Here is a 21,227-nt window from a genome sequence, read left to right on the forward strand (position 1 = left end):
GGAAGCATTGGTGGCAACTATCCTGTAGCCTGTGTAACTTCGGCTACACACGAGCCGATTTCGTGTGTAGCATGCTACACATGACACAAAATTAAGAGTGCAGTAGTAATAATTAGTCAATGAAAATGAAATAGTTTTGGAGATTCTAAAAAAATTTCTCAATTGAAACAAAAATCATTTTCGCACAACTAGTTTATTTCCTATTCAAGAATACTTAAACTGTTCGTCAAGTATTACGTATTGTAATTAGTTCAACGGTTCGACATCCCTAAAATGGATTCTCAATGAATGAATTTCCAAGGCTAGTACTCCGTTAGAGGTTACTAAAATTTATTACCTACAGAAAGTAACTTTTGGTTACTTTTTTCAAAATTTGGGTTACTCAGGTTACTTTTTTTTTTCAATTTTCCGAATTTTTCAAATCTCAGTCCTACTTTGGGAAGAAAAAAATATATATCTCTTAGATATTTATGCCAAAAATGCTGAAATACAAATAACCAATCCTACCTTTTTCAAAATTGCCAAAAAAAACTCGTTTCTTCCTAAAAATGTATATAAATTGTAATTCCCTCGAAAATTGAAAAAATCCCATTCGCCCCCCCCCCTTACCCCAAAAAATCTCGGAAATCTCGCTTTCTTGATAGAAAATGTCAAAAATTGATCTTAAAAAAGTTACGTATTAGGTACTAAAATTGTAAAAGTCTCGACTTTTGCAAAAAATTAACAAATTATCTCGCATGTTTAGCAAAATTACTAAAAAAAATCACCCCCCTTCCGATGATTTTTCTCCCCAAAAATTAGGTACGCCAAAGTTTTGGTCTTTACCAAAAAAATTGCAAAATAGTCGACCTATTTCGACAGAAATTGCACTCAACTTGCAAATCTCTCGAGTTTGAATAGCTCATTTCAAAGAAAAAAAGGGAGCTAGAGGGGGGGGGGGTCTCAGAGGATTTTTTTTGGCTTTGCAATAAAATATTACTTTTTTACCAATTACCGAGAAGTCTAATTATTTTAAAAAATTGTCGATGTCTTTCTTTTTGACAAAAATTCTCACTGTTTAGCAAAATATTTCTAGGTGCTTAGTCTCGCTTTTTAGGCAAAAATATTCAAAACGTAGGTAGGCTAATTATCACCTTTTGCCAATAATTCCCAAATAGTCTTGCTTTTAGCGAAAGTTGTCCAAGTCTTACATTTTGCAAATTTATGTGTACTGTCAAAAATTCTCGCTTTTTCGCAAAATAGCCAAAAATTGCGAAGAAGTCTCTTGCCTTTTTCTAAAACTCTTGTCGAAATCTTATTTCCTGCCAAAAGTAGCAAAAAAGTTGGCTTTTCGCCTAAATTGCCAGAGAAGTATCATTTTTTTAAACAAGAATTGCTAAAAAGTGACAAGGTCGTGTTTTTTTGCAAAAAATTCCAAAAAGTCTCACTCATGCGTCACTTTTTTACCTCAGATTGCTAAAAAGACCCTTTCTTTTGCTGAGAAATTATCAGAATTTCAGAAGTTTCGTTTTTTTTTTGACAGAAATTGCAAAATTCTCTTCTTTTTTGAACCAATTACTAAAGAATCTTGATTTTTTAAATCACTAAGTTGTAAAATCAAATTTTTTGACAAAATTTGAGAAAAAAGTATAACTTTTTGCACACTTGCCAAAAAATCCTGCTTATTGCTAAAATTGTAAGTTTCTTTTGAGTTCGATTTTTAGATTTTAATTAAAGAGGAAAAGTTCTGGCTTTTTTGGTGATTTTATCTGCACCAAAATATTTTACTCGCTTTTTGTAATTTTTTTTGGTTACTATTTGGTTACTTTTTCGAGCTTTTTTGGTTATAAAAGTTACTTTTCTTTGGAAAAAATTAAAACTAGCCCTGAATTTCCAATATTAGAAAATAAGACGTACCTACTCATATTACCTAATAACCAAATAAATTTCGTCTTTTCCCTTCAAATTATCGATTTTTTCCCGGATTAGGGGGGGGGGGATTATATCACAGTAATTTTGTGCCGAAATTTTTGTGCTACACACGGATAAAATTCAAATTGCCACCCCTGGAAGGAAGTGAAATATGAGGCCAAAAGATGAATAAATATTTCGAATCTACACAACCTCTAAATTGATCGGAAATCGACAAATGAGGAGAAAAAGATTTCGCTAAAAAAAAATAAATAAATAAAAGAAAAAAAGAGAAAGGAAATCTTAAATCCATCGGTAATGAATATTTTACACCGAGTTAAAGATTAAACTTAACCTACATGTAGATGACGAGTTCGTGCGAGATAAATTTTCGTAAAAATGAACGATACCATCGGGAGATGTTTTTCAGTACAACGCGAACGAACGAAACAACACCGCAGCCGAGAAGAAACGAACGTGAACGAGCGAACGAACGAACGAACGAACGATTCTACGTAGCAAAGTAAGGGAATCGCATCGTTCGCGAATGTACACGGTGGGCTTTTTCGGATGCTGCTCATCCCGCGCCTGCCACTGAAGCAGTACACAACAGAAACCGTAGTAAAGTGATCGCGAATTCCGGGCTGTCCGAGAATCGTGTATAGAGAGAAAAGGCAAGGATAGAAAACCATACAGCAGGATCGCGTATCTCGAAAAGCGTGAAGCAAATCGTCTGGCAGTATTGTGTACCATCGAATCGTATAATCGAGCCAGATACTTGAAAAAATCCTCCACAGTGACGAAGGATAGAACCCAACGATCGTGATTTTCTTCACCTATACCTACGTATCGTTTATCGGTATTTTTGGCTGTGCAGGGCTCCTCACTGAACCCGGTGTGGTGCATCGTCGTCGCAATTCTCTTCGTCTTCGTCGTCGTTGTCGTCGTCGTCGTCGTAAAAATGTCTTCATCGCAAACGCTGCTGTGATCTTAGGACCTTTTTTGGTCTTTATGATATACTGAATATGGAACGATTTGGCCACCGATCGTTTTTTGTTACTAAGGCCCTTCTTCTTCACATTTTCAAAGGTAAGTTTACATACGCCAATTTTCCATACTGATGCCGGAGTTGCTTTGGTTTTCTCTCGCGTACCTACAGTCGTATACCGATATGAAACGCCTATCGCGTTTCGTTTTCGATTATTTTATTATTGGATCACGCAGACACGAACAGGATATCCGAGCTGATAATCTACTTACACCTAATCGTATATTTCTCGTAGGGAAAAATTATATTTCCGTAGCCATAATCCTTACCTATACTGCGACGTAAACGAGAAAATAACACGAATCAATCATGTCCTATGACGAATATATGAGATTTCATCTATATCACGTACCTATCTATGTACTTTGCTTATGCACAGAGTCGATGGGTAGTTAACAGTTTGAGTTTTTATGATTTTTTTTCACTGTTGCTCGTTTTTTTGTTTGACGATTCGTTGGCAACTAGTTTCATTTTCATTGTTTCTTTTGTTTTCTCGATCATTTCGCTATACTCGAGCTATATTTGATAATGTATGTGCATAATAGAATACATGGGTTGGGTATGGCTACGCGAAAATAACAAAAATGAAATTCGAATCAATAATAACGCTGTTTATTGTCGCACCAACGCGCTAAAGTTGCCTTTTTTTTTTACGTACGTTTCTTTTAATAGGAGATAAAAATCCATATTACTGTAGTAGGTATACTTTGGCTGCTGCACGTTTTGAATCAATTCTTTCATTGACTCTCCTCGTCTTTAAATTGGAAAAATTTACACACGCGGTGGGTGTTAGTATTAGGTATGAATGGTGTGCAAAACTCGCTATTTGAATGTAACCAGACATCTCTTGAAAAAATCATTAGATGAATAAATGCCATTTATATGTAGGTAAGTGCTTTACGATGAAGCGATGAAGCAATTTGGGGTACTTTTGGATATTTTAATTGACATTTTAGGCTCGTGATTTCATTTATTCAGCATGCTGGGTTTTGTTCTTCGATTTGGCTCAACATTACGAAGAATAGAAGGTCAGAAATTTAATCCTCTATACGTTGACTTTTTTTTCGAACATGGGTGTAAGATGAAAATAAGTCAGGGAGTGATCGAGATATATTATTTTTTTTACTTTTCTGGCTAATTTTCGACGTTTGAAAAGATGGCAACACTGGTTTTCATCAAATCTTCAAAAAACTTTTTCACGAGCCCACAAACTGCAAAAAGTTTTTGAGTTATCTTCGAGAGAAATTTACAATATCTCCTCCATTTTCATCAAACATTCGAACCAGAATTAGTTTTAAGTAATTATAATATTGTAAATTTTACAATAGGTATTCTTTATCGTGGATTATGATAATTAGGTATATTTTTCCCTGGTAGCCACTTCTGACACGCTTTATATTAATTTCTACGATACTTTTTTTTGCCCCTCAGTGTACTGCCGACACACCAAGCCAAAAATCGTATTGCAATTCGCGCAATAAGGGAATTACAGCCGGCAAAATGAGAAAATCACGATATTGCGCAGCTGTGAAATGTTGACGATGGCTTTAACATACTCCAAATCATGAACATCAATGCCGTACTGCTAACAATAATCACGCAAATTGTTTTTATCTGGCCAACATGTGAGTAGAACACTTTTACTTGTACTAATTTTAGAGTAGAATAGTTGCTATTATACGTATAAGTCCTCATTCCCTATTCCCTGCCCTCTTATAATCTCCAGGCCACATCAACTTACTTTCATAGATACTTCATTTCAAACTAGATACCTATTATCTATATGATAACATGAGAAGAGGACTTTTTTAAAGGGGAAACGCGAGGGCACAGTTTGCCACCAACCCAATAAATTGATCGAGCAAGGGGAAAAATTTGGACACAGTGCAAATATATGTAAAATTAAGCTCCCAGTTTTCAAGTTTCGATTTAACAGAGCCCCAAAATTCAAACTATTCCTTAAGTTTTAGAATGATTTGCCCACACACACTGAGCATTTCATAATTTTCAATCACGTGGAGTTCATTTTAGACCACAAATGGTGTCACTCGATGTTAGAAACTTCGGTGATAAAAATTCAGAATTTTACAAAATGATCTCAGACCCGTTTCCTTAGTATGTACTTGAATATTACTCATCTCACCTAAGTTATTACAAAATTACGATGCGATAAGTGACAATTGTGTACTTAACAATGAATATAGGTACATACAAATACAAGCGTAAAATTGTGCGGAAAAAAATAAATGATAATTCGAGTACATGAAATCAGCGATAAATCTGGAAGAAAATAGGCGAAAAATCAATGAAATGTGCACCCATCAGTGAACATCAGTCATACTCAGAATTAGACCAATCAGTTATCAGAGAATTTTATTTGACTTTCACTCAATTCAACTTATTTTTTCTATGCTGCAACTTCTCTCACTAATAGTCCGGCATATGACAATAAAAGTAATTTCACCCCCCCCCCGCCGATTCTCCTGGACAACTTTTTTCTTAAAGGGGACATCCTAAGGAACATTTTAAAGCAAACATGCCCAAAAAAAGTTGGCCTTATTTACTAAATGGCCGCCATTTTGATTGACAGGTCAGCCAAAATCGCAAATTTTGCGTTTCAACATAGGACTTGCACGAACCTTACACAGGTAGATCGAAAAATCATGCAAAAATGTATCACCTGTCAAAATTTCAAGAGCTAAAGTGCGTTTTTCGATTTTTGGTGAATTTTTGAAAATCCAATTTATGCCAAAAATGAGAGAAAAAATCAAAATTTTACCAAATTGACCAAGAAAGCTGAAATTTGAGATATACCCTATTTTCGACATGCCAAATCGATTGGAAACGGTTTCAATCCGTTTTGAGCAGTTCTGGAGCCTCCAGCAGATTTTTGAAACTCGAAATTCCCACAAAATTCCATTAAATTGGAATTGTAAAGCTGAAATTCATTCTAAAAACTAATTTCAATACACTACGAAGTACTGTAGGTAAATCTAAAGTCGTTTTGGAGCCTCCAGCGACTTTTTGAAAATTCCTGAAGCCTCCAGCAGATTTTTGAAACTTTAAATTTTCACAAAATTTCATCAAATGGAGATGGAAATATGAAATTTACTCCACATTCCAATTTTAACACCCTCTGAAGACGACTTCAGGCTGGTTCAAGTCATTTTAGAGCCTCCAGCGACTTTTTGTAAAATTACTGGAGCCTCCAGTAGATTTTTGATAATTGAAATAACCGCAACATTAATTTATCAAATGGAGTTGGCAAGCTGAAATTTGCATACTTCGCATACTACGTGGTGGTTTCAAATGGTTTTGAAGCTTCCAGCTACTTTTAAGAAATTTCAATTTTCCAAAAAAACTCCATACAACCTTTCAAAAAGTCGCTGGAGACTCCAAAATGACTTGAAATCCACCAACAGTCCACGTCGTAGCGTATTGAAATTAGTTTTCAGAATAAATTTCGACTCTCCATCTCAGCTTGATGAAATTTTGAGGAAATTTCAAGTTTCAAAAATCTACTGGAGGCTCCAGTAATTTTCAAAAAAGTCACTGGAGGATCTAAAATGACTTGAACCCACCTGAAGTCGTCTTCAGAGGGTGTTAAAATTGGAATGTAGAGTAAATTTCATATTTCCATCTCCATTTGATGAAATTTTGTGATGAAATTTTGTGATGAAATTTTGTGAAAATTGAAAGTTTCAAAAATCTGCTGGAGGCTCAGGAATTTTCAAAAGTCGCTGGAGGCTCCAAAACGACTTGAGATTTACCTGCAGTACTTCGTAGTGTATTGAAATTAGTTATTAGAATAAATTTCTGCTTTACAACTCCAATTTAATGGAATTTTGTGGGAATTTCGAGTTTCAAAAATCTGCTGGAGGCTCTAGAACTGCTCAAAACGGATTGAAACCGTTTCCAATCGATTTGGCATGTCGAAAATTGGATATATCCCAAATTTCAGCTTTCTTGGTCAATTTGGTAAAATTTTGATTTTTTCCCTCGTTTTTGGCCTAAATTGGATTTTCAAAAATTCACCAAAAATCGAAAAACGAACTTTCGCACTTGAAATTTTGACAGGTGATAAATTTTTGCATGATCTTTCGATCTACTTTTGTAAAGTTTGAAAAGGTTTGTGCAAGTCCTATCTTGAAACGCAAAATTTGCGATTTCGGCTGACCTGTCAATCAAAATGGCCGCCATTTTGTAAGTAAGGCCAACTTTTTTTTGGGCAAGTTTGCTTTGAAATGTTCCTTAGGATGTCCCTTTCAATAAAAAAGTTGTCCCGGAAGATCGGCGGGGGGGGGTGCAATTACTCCTATTGTTATATGCAGGACTACAAGGTTTTATAAAATTTCTATGTTCAACTCGTAAAAAAATTGAACGATTTCGTTCGGAAAATAACTCGTATTTTTTCCTCACCTAGAATGAACAAAATTTTTTCAAAATAACGTAGCAAATTCACGAATACTAAATTTGTTTGATTATTTTTGTCAGGGGCTTCGAAATGGGTCAGTGACAGCTGCAGTTCTTGAAAATTTGGTTTACACTGACTTGAAAGTGTCAAATTTCGAAGAGAGTCAAAATTTGAAAAGTTTTTCAAACTGGAAAGTTCTTTTGATCAAATTGTTGAAAAAATCTACTTTCTTCTATGCAATTTTCGCGCCTCACATAACACAAGTTCACCATTTTCAATTTTTATTGGTTTTTCAACTTGATGGCGGATCTTTGAGGTTAAGCACTGGGTAGTAGTTTAATTTTCAATATTTTTTTTTCAATTTCCCGGGGGTGCAGAAAATATAGCCAAATGACCTCAAAAAGACGTATGAAAAACGTCAAAAATCTAATAAATTCCTACCTTTTCCCCATCAAAAGCTTGAAGTTTAAAACTCGAAAAAGTTTTATTCAGTTCTGGTGATCTTTCGATTGCCACCATCACGTACAAATGTACATAAACCAAATTTTTAATTTCAATAATGCCATTTTAAGGAAATTGTCACCAAATTATCATTGTATTTTAAAGAACTGCATTCTTCTTGTAATACGAGAACTCTTGAACGTAACGAAATGAGCTTTGAGATTTTCCAATGGTTCGAACGTTAGGATATGAAAGTAACCTAGGACATCAAAAGACCACGTGAACCAAAAAAAAAAAGGAAAAATTTGTTTTCAACTCATTTTAGAAATTTTCAAATATGTATTCAGAATTTCGATCTTGAGTAGGTCAGAAATTGACCAATAAATTTTAAACTTTGTTGAGGTCAATGGCCATAATTTTTTGCTAGACTCTGTCCAATTCGGCCTAAAATTGTGACATTTGATTTTGGTAGGTCAATGTCAGCTCAATGATTTCAAAATAATTGAAAAATGAAATTTGGATAGCAGAAATTTTGCTTTCAAGAGTTCCTTATAAAACCAATAGAAAAATTTTCAAAAAAATTTATTGAAATACAGCAACTTGAACTGAAAAAAAAATTTTAAAAATAACTGCCCATAGATTTTCAGTGGAAAAAATTCAAAATATAGAAACTTGAACTTGGATTGATTTTTTTTTGTCACAAAATTGGAGTGAGAGACTGAGAGAGTAAAAACTATGCAAATTACAAAAAAAATTGTCCAACTTGAAAATATCTAAAAAAAAAAAAAAGCTTTAAAAATATTTCTCTTTTCAAAAATAAGGATTGGCCATTCTGTGAAAGTTGATTCAAAATTGCCTGGCTCACCAATTCCGAAATATTCGATGAATACTGAAAAGTAGGTATGTATTTGGGTCATTTAAAAACAGACTAGCTTTGTTAGTATGTATTTGAGCAGACGATTTTTAAAATGAAGTCACCAATGTTCGAAATATTGAAGGAGCAAATTTCCACCTCAAATGTATTTGGCAGTGTTTCAGTTCATAATATCTGGAGCTTTGCGAGTCATATACGAATCTGAAAGGCTAAAATCTTGTATGATAGAAAGGGAAGGAGGAAAAGGACGAGTGAAATCTGTTAATTGATTCGTTGATGAGTGTCAACTTTGATTTTCCCTGCAAACCTCAAATCTTAAAACTGGTAGCAAGAATTTCGGTCGAATAGTGTGCGGCCTAAAGAGTATCACGTGGATCAATTTTCATTAAAATCCAGCGTTTCTTCACCCTCGAGTGGAATAAAACCGTTCCCTTCCTCTCTTTTCCAAAGACATTGTGTACGCCAGATTTTTTCACTGTGAAGAGCATTTCACGAAGTTTTGTAAAAAAAAAAAAAACAGTGAATGCAAATATCTGATGACTCTTTGAAAAATTTTCATCGATTATTAAAAAAAAAAAAAAAACTGTTCGAAATAGGTAAATTTTAGTAAAGGAGGAGAAAGGCCTGTAACAGAATCCTTTCGACTTGATAACTTGATAAGATGATCAAGAGCAACCCATCTTTTATCACTATTTTCTCATTTTTGATGTTGGAAAATTGAAGGGTCCGTTTTTGAAATTTATGTATGATTTTTTTGATATTATTTTCTTCGTAGAAATGCGAGGAAGACAACTTTAACAAATTTCATTTTCAAGCAGGTCTGGAATTGGTGCAAAATTGTCAAATTGATGAAAAATGTAGCCCAAATATTAAAATAATTTTTGGCGACCTTTTTTTGAAAATGATTCCAAAAAATTTTGGGTTGTACTGATATTTGAACTCGTGCGCCATTTTTTACTTTCCAAACCAAATAGGAGCAGGTATGAGCCCTTCTTCAGTGAGATTTCTGAATTCGCAATTTTAAGGAAATATTTTTAAAATGGTCCAAAAAATTAAACTCAAAATTATGTCAATTTCCTGCAGTAAAAATAAGAAGAAAGAGAAGAAACCATTAAAATTTGAAAATTCAAGTGAAACTTTCGTCTTCATGAGTCTAGACTGCATGAGGTCATTTTGAATCGTTAAATATACGACTTGGAAGCAAACGATGAATCGAATTTTAGGATTTTTTTTTTTTACTTTTGTGAACTTGAAAACAAAGTTTATTCACAATCTGCGGCTTTTTCAATCCATCATTCCCACCCCTCGTTGGATCTGGGAGAAGCGAAAATTCAAAACGAATCTTTTCAGAGAGTGGGTAGCCATTTTCAACGTACATATATTCGTATAAAAACATGAGGGGGGCAGTAAAAAAAAATTGCGTTTCTTTTTTGATAATGATCCTACTTCGGGAACCCATAGCTCCAAGATGAATTAGTATAGTATGAGCTTGAAACTTTGAAGATCAAAAATCGGGGAAATTAGTTGACCTAAAAAAGTTCGTAGAATCAGGAAACGACCTTGGTTTTTTTCGAAAAACAATACGGATGTCACAATGAATTTTTGAAGTAGGGCAAAAACAGCCATTATTATCGCAACTTTGACTCTCCCTCCTGACCACAAAAACTACTCAAATTTGAAAAACTCGCTCTGTTTTTTGTTTTAGGGTCTAAACTATCAATTAAGTGCATTTCTAACCTAAACACAAAAAAAAAGTTCAAAATTTTTGCCCAGTGATAATCTCAAAAGTGGTACAGAGACAGTCAAAAGTGATCCACCTCTGTACATTTAATCAAAATCCAAGGTGTTTTTCTAAAATTTTGACTCAACCTAACCTACATACGTACTACGTACAAACCTCGCATACACGAATTTTCCCCCAACTTAACCGCATCAACCGTAAAAACTCCCAACAGAGGAAAACGCGTACCGTAGTAGAAAAAACAATTAATTTTTCGATTCGCGACGACGACGACGACGATATTGTACACAGAGATGTATAAAACTCGATTATCGCGAACCATTTCAAAGATTCGATTTCAACTGTATAACGGATTATACAATTAATTAATTTCGAAACGGTCATAGCAAAACGTTTACGTTGTTGGAGAGAAAATGATTGAAGTGAAAAACGATGAAAACAAAATAAAAGCGGGAGGAAGGGGGAAAAAAAGACCAACGATATGCCAGGAAATAAACGATGAAATCCTCCGGTCAGGATATTGAATCTGGCACAATTCCTTCTAAAATTACTCATCCAAGACCAGTTTTAAACTTATTATCGCTTCTTGAAGAGACGACGCGCAGCGCGTTTTTCTTTCGTTACATTTTCCTTATTCGCTCTTCGCAAGCTAGCTCGCAAGCTCGCGCGTGTCACATAGTATGGTACAGTACCTACTTTTTATTCTTTCATTTCATCTGTGCTGTTTATTTTTCCCTTTGTACGTAATTCTTTTTTCGCCCCGCGAGTGCTCTCGTTGCTGCGTTCGCTCGCTGGCTCGCTGGCTCAGGCTGACTGGCTGGCTGGCTCGTTGTGGCTCTTCCAAGGAATAAATACTACACTCGTCGTTCTATCTCTATTTCTATCGCTTGCCTTATTCGACCGCCGCCTGACGCCGTACCATCGCCAAAATACCCAGCATCAATAGTAGTAGGATAGGTACCTATATAAGACTACACGAAGTGTATATATATATAGGTGAATTCTTGTTCTCATTTACTCGCCGGCGAAAATAGACTTTTCTTACCAAATGAGTCAATATATTTCCGAGTTTATTATCTTATATATATACCTACCGCAGCTGCACAGGTATCTTTTCGCTCGTCCGATCTGCGTCCGGCAGCATTAGGAAACCAGATAACAAGGCAGGCATTTCAAAATAGGCAATATAAGGTGTTAGTTGTTCGAAGCTATGCAATAAAACCACGGGTAGCGTCGATTTTTCTCACGCCTTCTTTTCTTTTTCGCTATTTTTTCGACTAACTGTAAGCTATCCAGCTAGGTTGCTGTGCCAGATACGAGTATACTACTATTTATACGGGTTGAGTAGGTACGCAATCGATAAAGTAAACACATCTTCATTCCTTTTTTTTTCTCCTCTTCCCCTGGCTCGTCTTTCGTATCCAAAAAAAAAAGGTCCAACAATTCGATAAATGACAAGTCCAAAAACCACGTACTGTAAAAATATGTATTAGCACTTCTTGATCGTTATTCGAAAATTGGACGGGTTTCCAACGAATATGGAGCTAGGCACAAAAACCGAAGTTGGCCAAAAATATTTTATTCCCTTTCTGAAAGTTTCTTTCAAATATGAAAAATTTTTGAAAAAAATTGTACTTAAAATTCCATGAAATTTTTTTTTAATTCAATGGAATCCAAATGAATGCAGGTTTCACGAATGTCCATCCAATTGGATCAGTTTGTAGTTGTACAAATATCCGTATTCAAGTCCAATCCAATCTAGTCACATTTGAAACGACCAAATTCGATCGAAAAAAATGAGGAATTTGAAGAGAAAATGTACCACAGCGCCAGAAATCAAAAATTGGACTCGTGATTGCCTCAAATAAAAAGGTAGACCTTCGTTCGTTCTTCTGTCTCTCATGTTTGAAGATGTGAAATTTCGATGTGGGAAATTTTATGTCACTCCCCCCCCCCTCATCCAACAACAGCGGGTTCTGCGCCAGGAATAAAAAATTGGACTCTCGATGGCCTCAGAACGATTAGAAAAGGGCGAAGCAGTCGTTTGTTCTTCTTTCTATCATGTTTGAAAATGTTAATTTCAATATTGGAAATTTTTGTCACTTTTTCCCTCGCATTTAACAACAGCGGGTTCTGCGCCAGGAATCAAAATTTGGACTCCCAATTCCTTCAAAACAAATAGGAAAGGGGAACAGTTGTTCGTTCTTCTGTCTCTCATTTCTGAAGATGTGAAATTTCAATATTGCAAATTTTTGCCACTTTTCCCCTTTATTCAAAGATGGCGGGTTCTGCGCCAGGAATCAAAAATTTGACTCCAGATTGTCTCAGAACGAGTTAAAAAGAGAGACAGTCGTTCGTTCTTCTTTCTCTCATGTTTGAAGATGTTAAATTTCAATATGGAGAATTTTTCATCTTTTTTCCCACTTGTCCAACAATAGCGGGTTCTGCGCCACGAATCAAAATTTGGACTCCCAATTCCTTCAGAACAAGTAGGAAAGGGAGGCAGTTGTTCGTTCTTCTGTCTCTCATTTCTGAATATGTGAAATTTCAATATTGCAAATTATTGCCTCTTTTCCCACTCATTCAAAGATAGCGGGTTCTGCGCCAGGAATCAAAAATTTGGCTTCTGATTGTCTCAGAACAAGTTGAAAAGGGAGACTGTCGTTCGTTCTTCTTTCTCTCATGTTTGAAGATGTTAAATTTCAATACATGGAGAATTTTTCATCTTTTTTCAATTTTCCCACTTGTCCAACAATAGCGGGTTCTGCGCCAGGAATCAAAATTTGGACTCCCAATTCCTTCAGAACAAATAGGAAAGGGGGACAGTTGTTCGTTCTTCTGTCTCTCATTTCTGAAGATGTGAAATTTCAATATTGCAAATTTTTGCCACTTTTTCCCCTTATTCAAAGATGGCGGGTTCTGTGCCAGGAATCAAAAATTTGACTTCTGATTGTCTCAGAACAAGTTGAAAAGGGAGAAAGTCGTTCGTTCTTCTTTCTCTCGTGTTTGAAGATGTTAAATTTCAATATGGAGAATTTTTAATCTTTTTTCCCACTTGTCCAACAATAGCAGGTTCTGCGCCAGGAATCAAAATTTGGACTCCCAATTCATTCAGAACGAGTAGAAAAGGGAGAAAGTCGATCGCTCTTCTGTCTCTCATTTCTGAAGATGTGAAATTTCAATATTGCAAATTTTTGCCACTTTTTCCCCTCACTCAAAGATAGCGGGTTCTGCGCCAGGAATCAAAAAATTTGGCTCCTGATCGCCTCAGAACGAGTAAAAAAGACAGACAGCCGGTCTTTCTTCTTTCTCTCGTGTTTGAAGATGTAAAATTTCAATATGGAGAATTTTTTATCAATTTTACCCCTCGTCCAACAATAGCGGGTTCTGCGCCAAGAATCAAAAATTTGACTCCTGATCGCCTCAGAACGAGTGAAAAAGGGAGACGGTCGTTCTTTCTTCTTTCTCTCGTGTTTGAAGATGTAAAATTTCAATATAGAGAAATTTTTTGCCACTTTTCCTCTCATCCAACGTTGGCGGGTTCTGCCCCAGGAATCACAAATTTGACTCCTGATCGCCTCAGAACGAGTGAAAAAGGGAAGCGGTCGTTCTTTCTTCTGTCTCTCATCTCTGAAGATGTGAAATTTCAATATTGCAAATTTTTGCCATTTTTTCCCCATATTCAAAGATGGCGGGTTCTGCGCCAGGAATCGAAAATTTGACTCCTGATCGCCTCGGAACGAGTGAAAAAGGGAGACGGTCGTTCTTTCTTCTTTCCCTCGTGTCTGAAGATGTAAAATTTCAATATTGGAAATTTTTTGCCACTTTTCCTCTCGTCCAACGATGGCGGGTTCTGCGCCAGGAATGATAAATATTAACTCCTGATAGGATTATGTTATGTTATGCCTTAAAATGAACAGGCAGGAACTGTTTCATGGTGCTAAGTTCAAATGTTTACCAACTACTTCAATTGTATCTCTCTGCCCCCTCCCCCCCGCAAGTTCCACAGATATGGTCAAAATTCGCTCCACAAAAATTACCATTCCAATTCAATTTCCATCTATTCTCTAGTTGAGCTCGAATTCCACATTCACGAGGAAACCTCTCGATGTATCCACCTTCAAATAATTGACAGGTTCGCGATTTTTGGAAAGAGCTCATGAACTGAACCCCCTATAATTCAAAATTTCAGCAACTCAAATCGATTTTCAAATTTTTGACAAATTTTTGAAAATTTAAAATGAACTACATATTTTAAGCGATTTATGTTTTTTTGAAAAAAAATCGTAAGTAGGTAAATGTAGGTATTCATAATATTCCTGAAACTCTTCGGGCCAAAATGTGAAAAAAATCTCACCCAAAGCCCACCCTATTTTCGAGCTCCTCCCCCCTCTCCATCCATTAAGAACGATTTCGAATCGTTTTAAGCGATTTCGGAACTTCCAAAAGATTTTTTCAAGTTGGGATTTCCACAAAATTTTACCAGAAATTGAATTGGACAGATTTTTAAAGATTTTTTAGGCCTTTTTTTCAAAAAACTGAATCTCAGATTTTATGGTAAGTAGGTACGGTACCTACATACTTTTCAATAATCTAGAATTTTAAAAATGTGCCTAGAGACTCCGGAACAACCTGAAATTTTAGGCATAAAATTTCGGAACCGAACATAAGGGGATCGAAAAAGGATCCCACAATACACCACCAACGAAAATTTTAAGAACAGATTTTGAAATTTAAATTTGACCTATTTCGCATGAAAAAAATATTGAAATTCGATCAAACTGACATAAAAGGCTGAAATTTGGATTTTACGTTATTTTCAACCTTCTGAGTCGATTGGATATGGTTTCAAACCTTTATGGAGCCTCTAACAGATTTTTTCCCCTGTTTCAAAAATAATTTCTGGAGAAAATTTCGAGTTTGAACTGACACCGAAAGATTTTGAATATATGTGTCAGTGCCTATATAAGTCTATCGAAAGAGCCACGAAACTGGTAAAATCCAAATTTACAGGTGCCGAATTTCATTACTCACCCATTTACAGAATTTCTTCGAAAACTGTAGAGTCCAAAAATCCGCCAAAGGATTCAGAAAGGTTCGAAGCCATTCACCAATCGACTCGGGAGGTCGAAAATAAAACTACAATCTGAATTTTAGCCTTTAATGCCAATTTGATCAAATTTTGACTTTTCTCGTGAGAAATCGTCCAATTTTGAATTCAAAAATTCGTCAAAAATCGAAAAATGAACCTCAGCTTCTAAAATTTTTATTAGTGGAGTATTTTGGGTACCTCTTCCGATTCCTGTTTGTTCGGTTTGAGACTTTCGGTGCCAGTTGGGATACTTTTCTTGCACGTATTTTCTCCAATTTTGGTCAAAAAATTGTCAACTGTTGAACCAAGCGTCTGGTAGAATGATTTTATCAAAAATCACCAAATTAGCTAAATTCCTCAATATTACACAAACACCTAGAGGTAGACCTACTAGGGACGTAAAAATAAAATCATCGTAACAAAAATATCTAAACAAGATTCCTCGATCAGGTTACGTGTTAGAAACCATACCTTCACAAATAAAGACCAGTCACGATAACCTTTTCATCTGCTATACCTTCGTTCAGAAAACACCAATTAGGTATCGTACACAAATTAAAAATATATCACTTTTGATTATCTCAACGTGAATGCGAGGGCGAGTGCTAATCCCTCGGTATATGTGTTCATTTCTTATATACACCGTTGTTGGCTTAAATTGGCGCGTATCAATTTGATTTACAAAGCTTTCGATTGCCTGGGTTTGTTGTACACGACGTAGGACTATAGGTAGGTACTCGTATATAGTAAAGATTAAAATACGCTTGCGTCGAGTTTTCTCGTTCAAATTCCTATACATACACCAAAACCATCAACTATATACGGTATCTACCCCGGTACCAACACTGGCAATAGTGAAAAATGATTATACAATGTAACGTTAGTCGTTAGTCGTTAGGTATACCTGGTCGTAGTAGGCCCTACGGTAGCCAGTGCCAATAATTAATTTATAATAAATGTTACTACAGCGATATGGTAATTACAATTGTAGAGTAGAAACCAATCGTTGGTTGTCGTATAATACATGTTAGGCTGGGCTTTATTGCCTACTACGACGACGACGACGCGACGTAGCAATAGGTACAACGTGTAACGATATGAGTAATAAATCAACCAGAGAACGTATAGTAAAGCTCAATTATAAAAGCCATAGGTTATTCGCGAGAATCGAACCACTTAAAGGTGCTAAAATGCTTGCTCCCAATTACGCAGTTTTATGTATAGGTAGACTTGCGCATTACACAGACATACGTACCAGGTTCTTACTCTCAAATCACCTCCAAAATAATTTGTAGGGTGTACTTCATTTTTACCTATAGGTACATATAACAAAATATGAAAAATCGAAGTAGGTACATATCAGACAAAAACTTTAAAATTGCGAAATTTCCAATTCTAACACCTCAGTAAAGTCCCTACTCAGATAAAATCAACTTATATACCAATTTTTCACCCCATCCTCGAATAATAAATTGATTTTTTTTCAACTTGGTGGGCTACTTGACCTTTTTTCAGATAAGGGAAAAATAAAAAAAATAGGGAATCATTTTCTCACCCGAATTAACAACTTTGGGGATGGCAGGAGGAAAATTCCAACTTTGCAAAACAAGCTACACCCTAATAAGTAAATGGATCCTATTCATATTCCGTCTAAAGAAGAAGAAGAAAAAACAGACTGCATCTAATGCTCAGATGCTTCGTATACTACATACAAATTATACGTACATAAATGCACAGCAGGTACATGGTTGGATAAAAAGTATAGGTACCTAACCTACCTACCCACCATCATGTACCTACCTACCCATTGCCCACCTACTACGTTCACTCAGCGAGCATGCTATTTAAGCATACAAAAAGAGAAAAAATTCTCAACCAGCTTAATCAAATTGCTAAAAGTAATTAGTCGTCGAATTAATTTACACAAAAAAAAAAACGCCATAATTAGCCAAAAGTAACGTTACGATTAAATTATTATACGAGAAAGTTGCTTCGCTTTTCATATTCGCGTTCTCGTATACTTTTGTGTACCTACATAACTTTACTTCAGTACTTTCGAAAATTAAAGGCAGGTGAATGGTATTCTTCAATTACACGAATACTACGCCAGGTATCATCATTTCTCGTATACAAAGACCGAGATAGTTTTTTTCTTCTCTCTCTCTCTCGCTCTGTTTTTTTTTTCTTTATTTTTCAAACAAACTGATTTCTCTATACTACAAACAAAAGCTATACGTACTTTGGAAAGTTGAGTTGAGCTAGGTTTAGAAAAAATACAACTTAGAAACGTATACCTACAGCTAGATTATGGCCCTCAAGAATTGAAGATTTCAGCTCAAAATCCATTAACTCTGAGTAAACAGAAAAGCTCAACGAAAAAATTGAATAAAATAATAATTTTAAAAACATGCAATTGAGTTCTTTTTCCATAATTATTAGTTATAAGTTACTCATCACACAAAAAAAAATCGTTTTTTTATACTTCTCGAAGTGCTGATTTTCGAGTTATTTTACCCTCGCTTCGCCAGGGTCAGTTTGTTTCTCTTTTCCATAATTGAAAAATTCCTGATTTGAATGAAAAATGATAATTTTTAGGTATACCTAGACCTACTTACCTTTGATCAATACTGAGCAAAATTGGGTATATCAAAATGACAAAATTGTTATTTTATCTTTTACTTATTTTACTTTAAAACTCGCCGGTTTATTTCGAAAAATTGGTTGGTATATTTTTTTTCAAATATCGTTCAAATTTTTCAATAATTTTTTTTACAAATTTTCATGTTTTCTATTCGATATCCGCTTGCTGGAAAAAAATCTTTGTACGTTTGAAGACATTAAAAAAGCGAAAAATTTGAATATACAATTTTGCCTCACCCCCACCCCTCCCCCTCACCTTGTAAAATCCCAAGAGTTGAAAAAATGTCGTGCTAGAAGTCCTGCTAAAAGACACCATGCTTGAAATTAATCTGGCCTCTTAAAAATCCAATTTTGTCTAATTTTCAATCTATTTACCAAGTTTATCCACAACGAAAGGAGGGGGAAGGAATTTCTTGCCGAACACCTCGAGTTTTTTTTTACTTAAACAGCCTAAAAGCAATGTGAAGATTTAGAAAAATCAGCGATTTTTTGTTGGTAGATGAATAAACCGTCTCGGATTCTTTCAACATCTTTATAGCCATCCTGGAGGCTCCAGCGCGATTTTAGATTTTTCCAGGATTTCTGAATTCTTCCAGAAGATGTAAAAATTAGTTCGAACTGCTAAAAATTGTATTCCTGGCTTATTTTCAACCTGTTTAATGAGTTTATTCACAATTTGGGACGATTTCCAGGCGAACACATCTCGAATGTTTTTTGACCAGCATTTCGGTACAATGGAAAAAAATCAAAAATTCGTACATTTGATTTTTTAAATTTGTTCGAATGATTGTTTCTAATCTAAAACCATTCTGGAGCCTCCTGCGAGATTTTAGATTTTCCAGCATGTTTGATTTTCTCCAGAATGCTACGAATTGTGCTGTTATAATGTGTTTTTTAATTGGCAGTTTTTGATTTTTAAAATTTTGGAAGTATGCACTGAAAATTGCATGGCGGGCTCCGGAATGGCTGAAAATAATGGAATTCGATTTGAAGCAGTCAATATTACATACGTAACAATTGAATCATTTTTACTAAAAAATGTACCTTTTAAAATTTCAAAATACAATCGTATTTGAATTTTTAAAAATTCACCAAAAATCAAAAAATCAATTTAGGTTGCTGAAATTTTGGTTTCAAAGGTTTCAGACCATGCTTTTTCGGTAACTGAGTGATCCAGAAGTTACACTCGGTGTCTGACTGGAAAACCTTGAAACCAAAATTTGATGTGTTGAAGTTCTTAGTGAGTTTTTAAAAATGCCAAAAATTGAAAAAAAAAACCTGTCAATGTGGCGAAGTTTGAATTTTTTTTTATGGCCCGTATATTTTTCAGATGAAACGAATCGATGTGAAAACTTCATTTATTTCAACCATTCTACTAAAATTTGCCATTTTGTACAATTTTAGAGCCCCGACAAATTTTCAATCATCTTCATTCTCGAGGAATTTCGAATAATTGCTTTATACAGAATCAAAGGTAAACTCGACCCCACTTCTGATTGGCTTAATTGAAAAATATCATTTCTATTCTAGCAAATTTCAATTAGACTTTTTAAGTAGGTAGATACATTTATTCGAGAGAGATAGTTTCATTATGCTTATATTTTGATCAATGCTGAAAATTTGTTGGTTAAATTATGTAACACAAAAGAAAAAACAAAAAAACTGTACAAGTTCTGATCAAAAATCGATAAAGTATCTAGAAATCGATTTTTTTTTCTCGTATCCGGTCGACATGCCGAAATTAACATGAAAAACTCAATCTAAATCTAAATCTATATACCCTTCCCCTGCCAGTACTCCAGGAATCTAACTGCTTCATTGTCAAGTGTCCCATTTAATTTTCCAGGATCGATTTTTCCTGATAATTCACACTCAAATAAGTGTCTGTCAGTCTGAACATCGCCGCATTCACACAGATCATCATCAGCCAACTACCATCTATGAAGGTTGTACTTAGACCTTGTGACTCTGCACCTCAATCTGTTCAGTGTTTTCCACAGTCCATATTTCAAGTATTCTCCGCTTGGTAGGGCTTCCTGCCTAGCTCTTCCCTGGCCACCTGCATTCCATATGCGGCATCTATCTGTGCTAGGAGTATCTTTTAGTTCTTCAACTGTTTTCATGAAACTGTGTCTAGATCTGAGGCGGGTTTCTGTCAGTTCTTCATATCCATACATAGGATGCAGTGGATTCTTTAGCACCTTTGTCTTCTCTACCATGGATGCAACTTCACGTCTGACTGCTGGTGTGGCAATTTCACTCAACTCATATAGGTTATTCAATGGTGTTGGGCGTAGGCACCCTGTCACCAATCTACATGCTTCGTTTAAGGGTATATCAACTTTGCTTGCATGTGCTGAACGACTCCAAACAGGGCAGGCATACTCTCCCACTGAGTAGCACAGTGCCAGTGCAGATACTCTCATAACTTGGGGCTTAGCTCCCCAACTGCTGCCTGCTAGTTTGCGAATTATATTTGTTCTGGCTGCAACTTTCATTTTAGTTGCCTCACGGTGCCTTTTGTAGGTCAAGGACCTATCTAAGGTTACACCCAGGTATTTGGGGTTATCTGCATGCTTCAGATCTGTTCCACCCCATTGAATATTCAATTGTCGCTTTGCTTCACGATTTCTGAGATGAAAAGAGCATGTCTCTGTCTTTGTTGGATTTGGTTTGAGGTGGTTATCTTTATAGTATGTGTCTAGTTCTTCTATAGCCTGGTTTAGTGTGTCCTCCACCTCCGCAAACGTATCATGTTGGGCAGTTAGTGCAAGATCATCTGCATACAGAAAGTGGTTAGTATCTGGTCCTATTGGTTGGTCATTGGTGTAAATGTTGAAGAGAATTGGTGACAATACACTGCCCTGAGGCAATCCATTCTTTTGCCGCCTCCAGGTGCTGTTTTTACCATTGAGTGTCACATAGAATCTTCTATCTTTCATCAACATAGAGACTATCTGTGTATAAATTTAAAATCCTTTGTAAGTTGGTACACCTTATACTGGAGTAGTCAGTGGCACACTGTGTCAAAAGCTGCTGTGAGGTCGACAAACACTACTCCGGTGACTTTCTTCTTTTCAAAGCCAT

At 35.6% G+C, this 21,227-nt stretch overlaps 1 protein-coding gene across 1 annotated transcript in view; it reads left to right on the forward strand.

Moving 5' to 3' along the window:
* Nucleotides 1-2,480: 2,480 nt before the first annotated feature.
* nAChRbeta1 (nicotinic acetylcholine receptor beta1) overlaps nucleotides 2,481-21,227 on the forward strand; it is a 71,264-nt gene continuing 52,517 nt past the window's right edge. The window contains exons 1-2 of the mRNA XM_065355735.1: nucleotides 2,481-2,979; nucleotides 4,370-4,563. Of these exons, the coding sequence (XP_065211807.1) occupies nucleotides 4,503-4,563 (61 nt within the window). The 5' untranslated portion in view covers nucleotides 2,481-2,979; nucleotides 4,370-4,502. The remainder of the gene's footprint in view (nucleotides 2,980-4,369; nucleotides 4,564-21,227) is intronic.

This window comes from Planococcus citri, chromosome 3 (genome assembly GCF_950023065.1).
Source record: "Planococcus citri chromosome 3, ihPlaCitr1.1, whole genome shotgun sequence".
Classification (NCBI taxonomy): Eukaryota; Metazoa; Arthropoda; class Insecta; order Hemiptera; family Pseudococcidae; genus Planococcus; species Planococcus citri.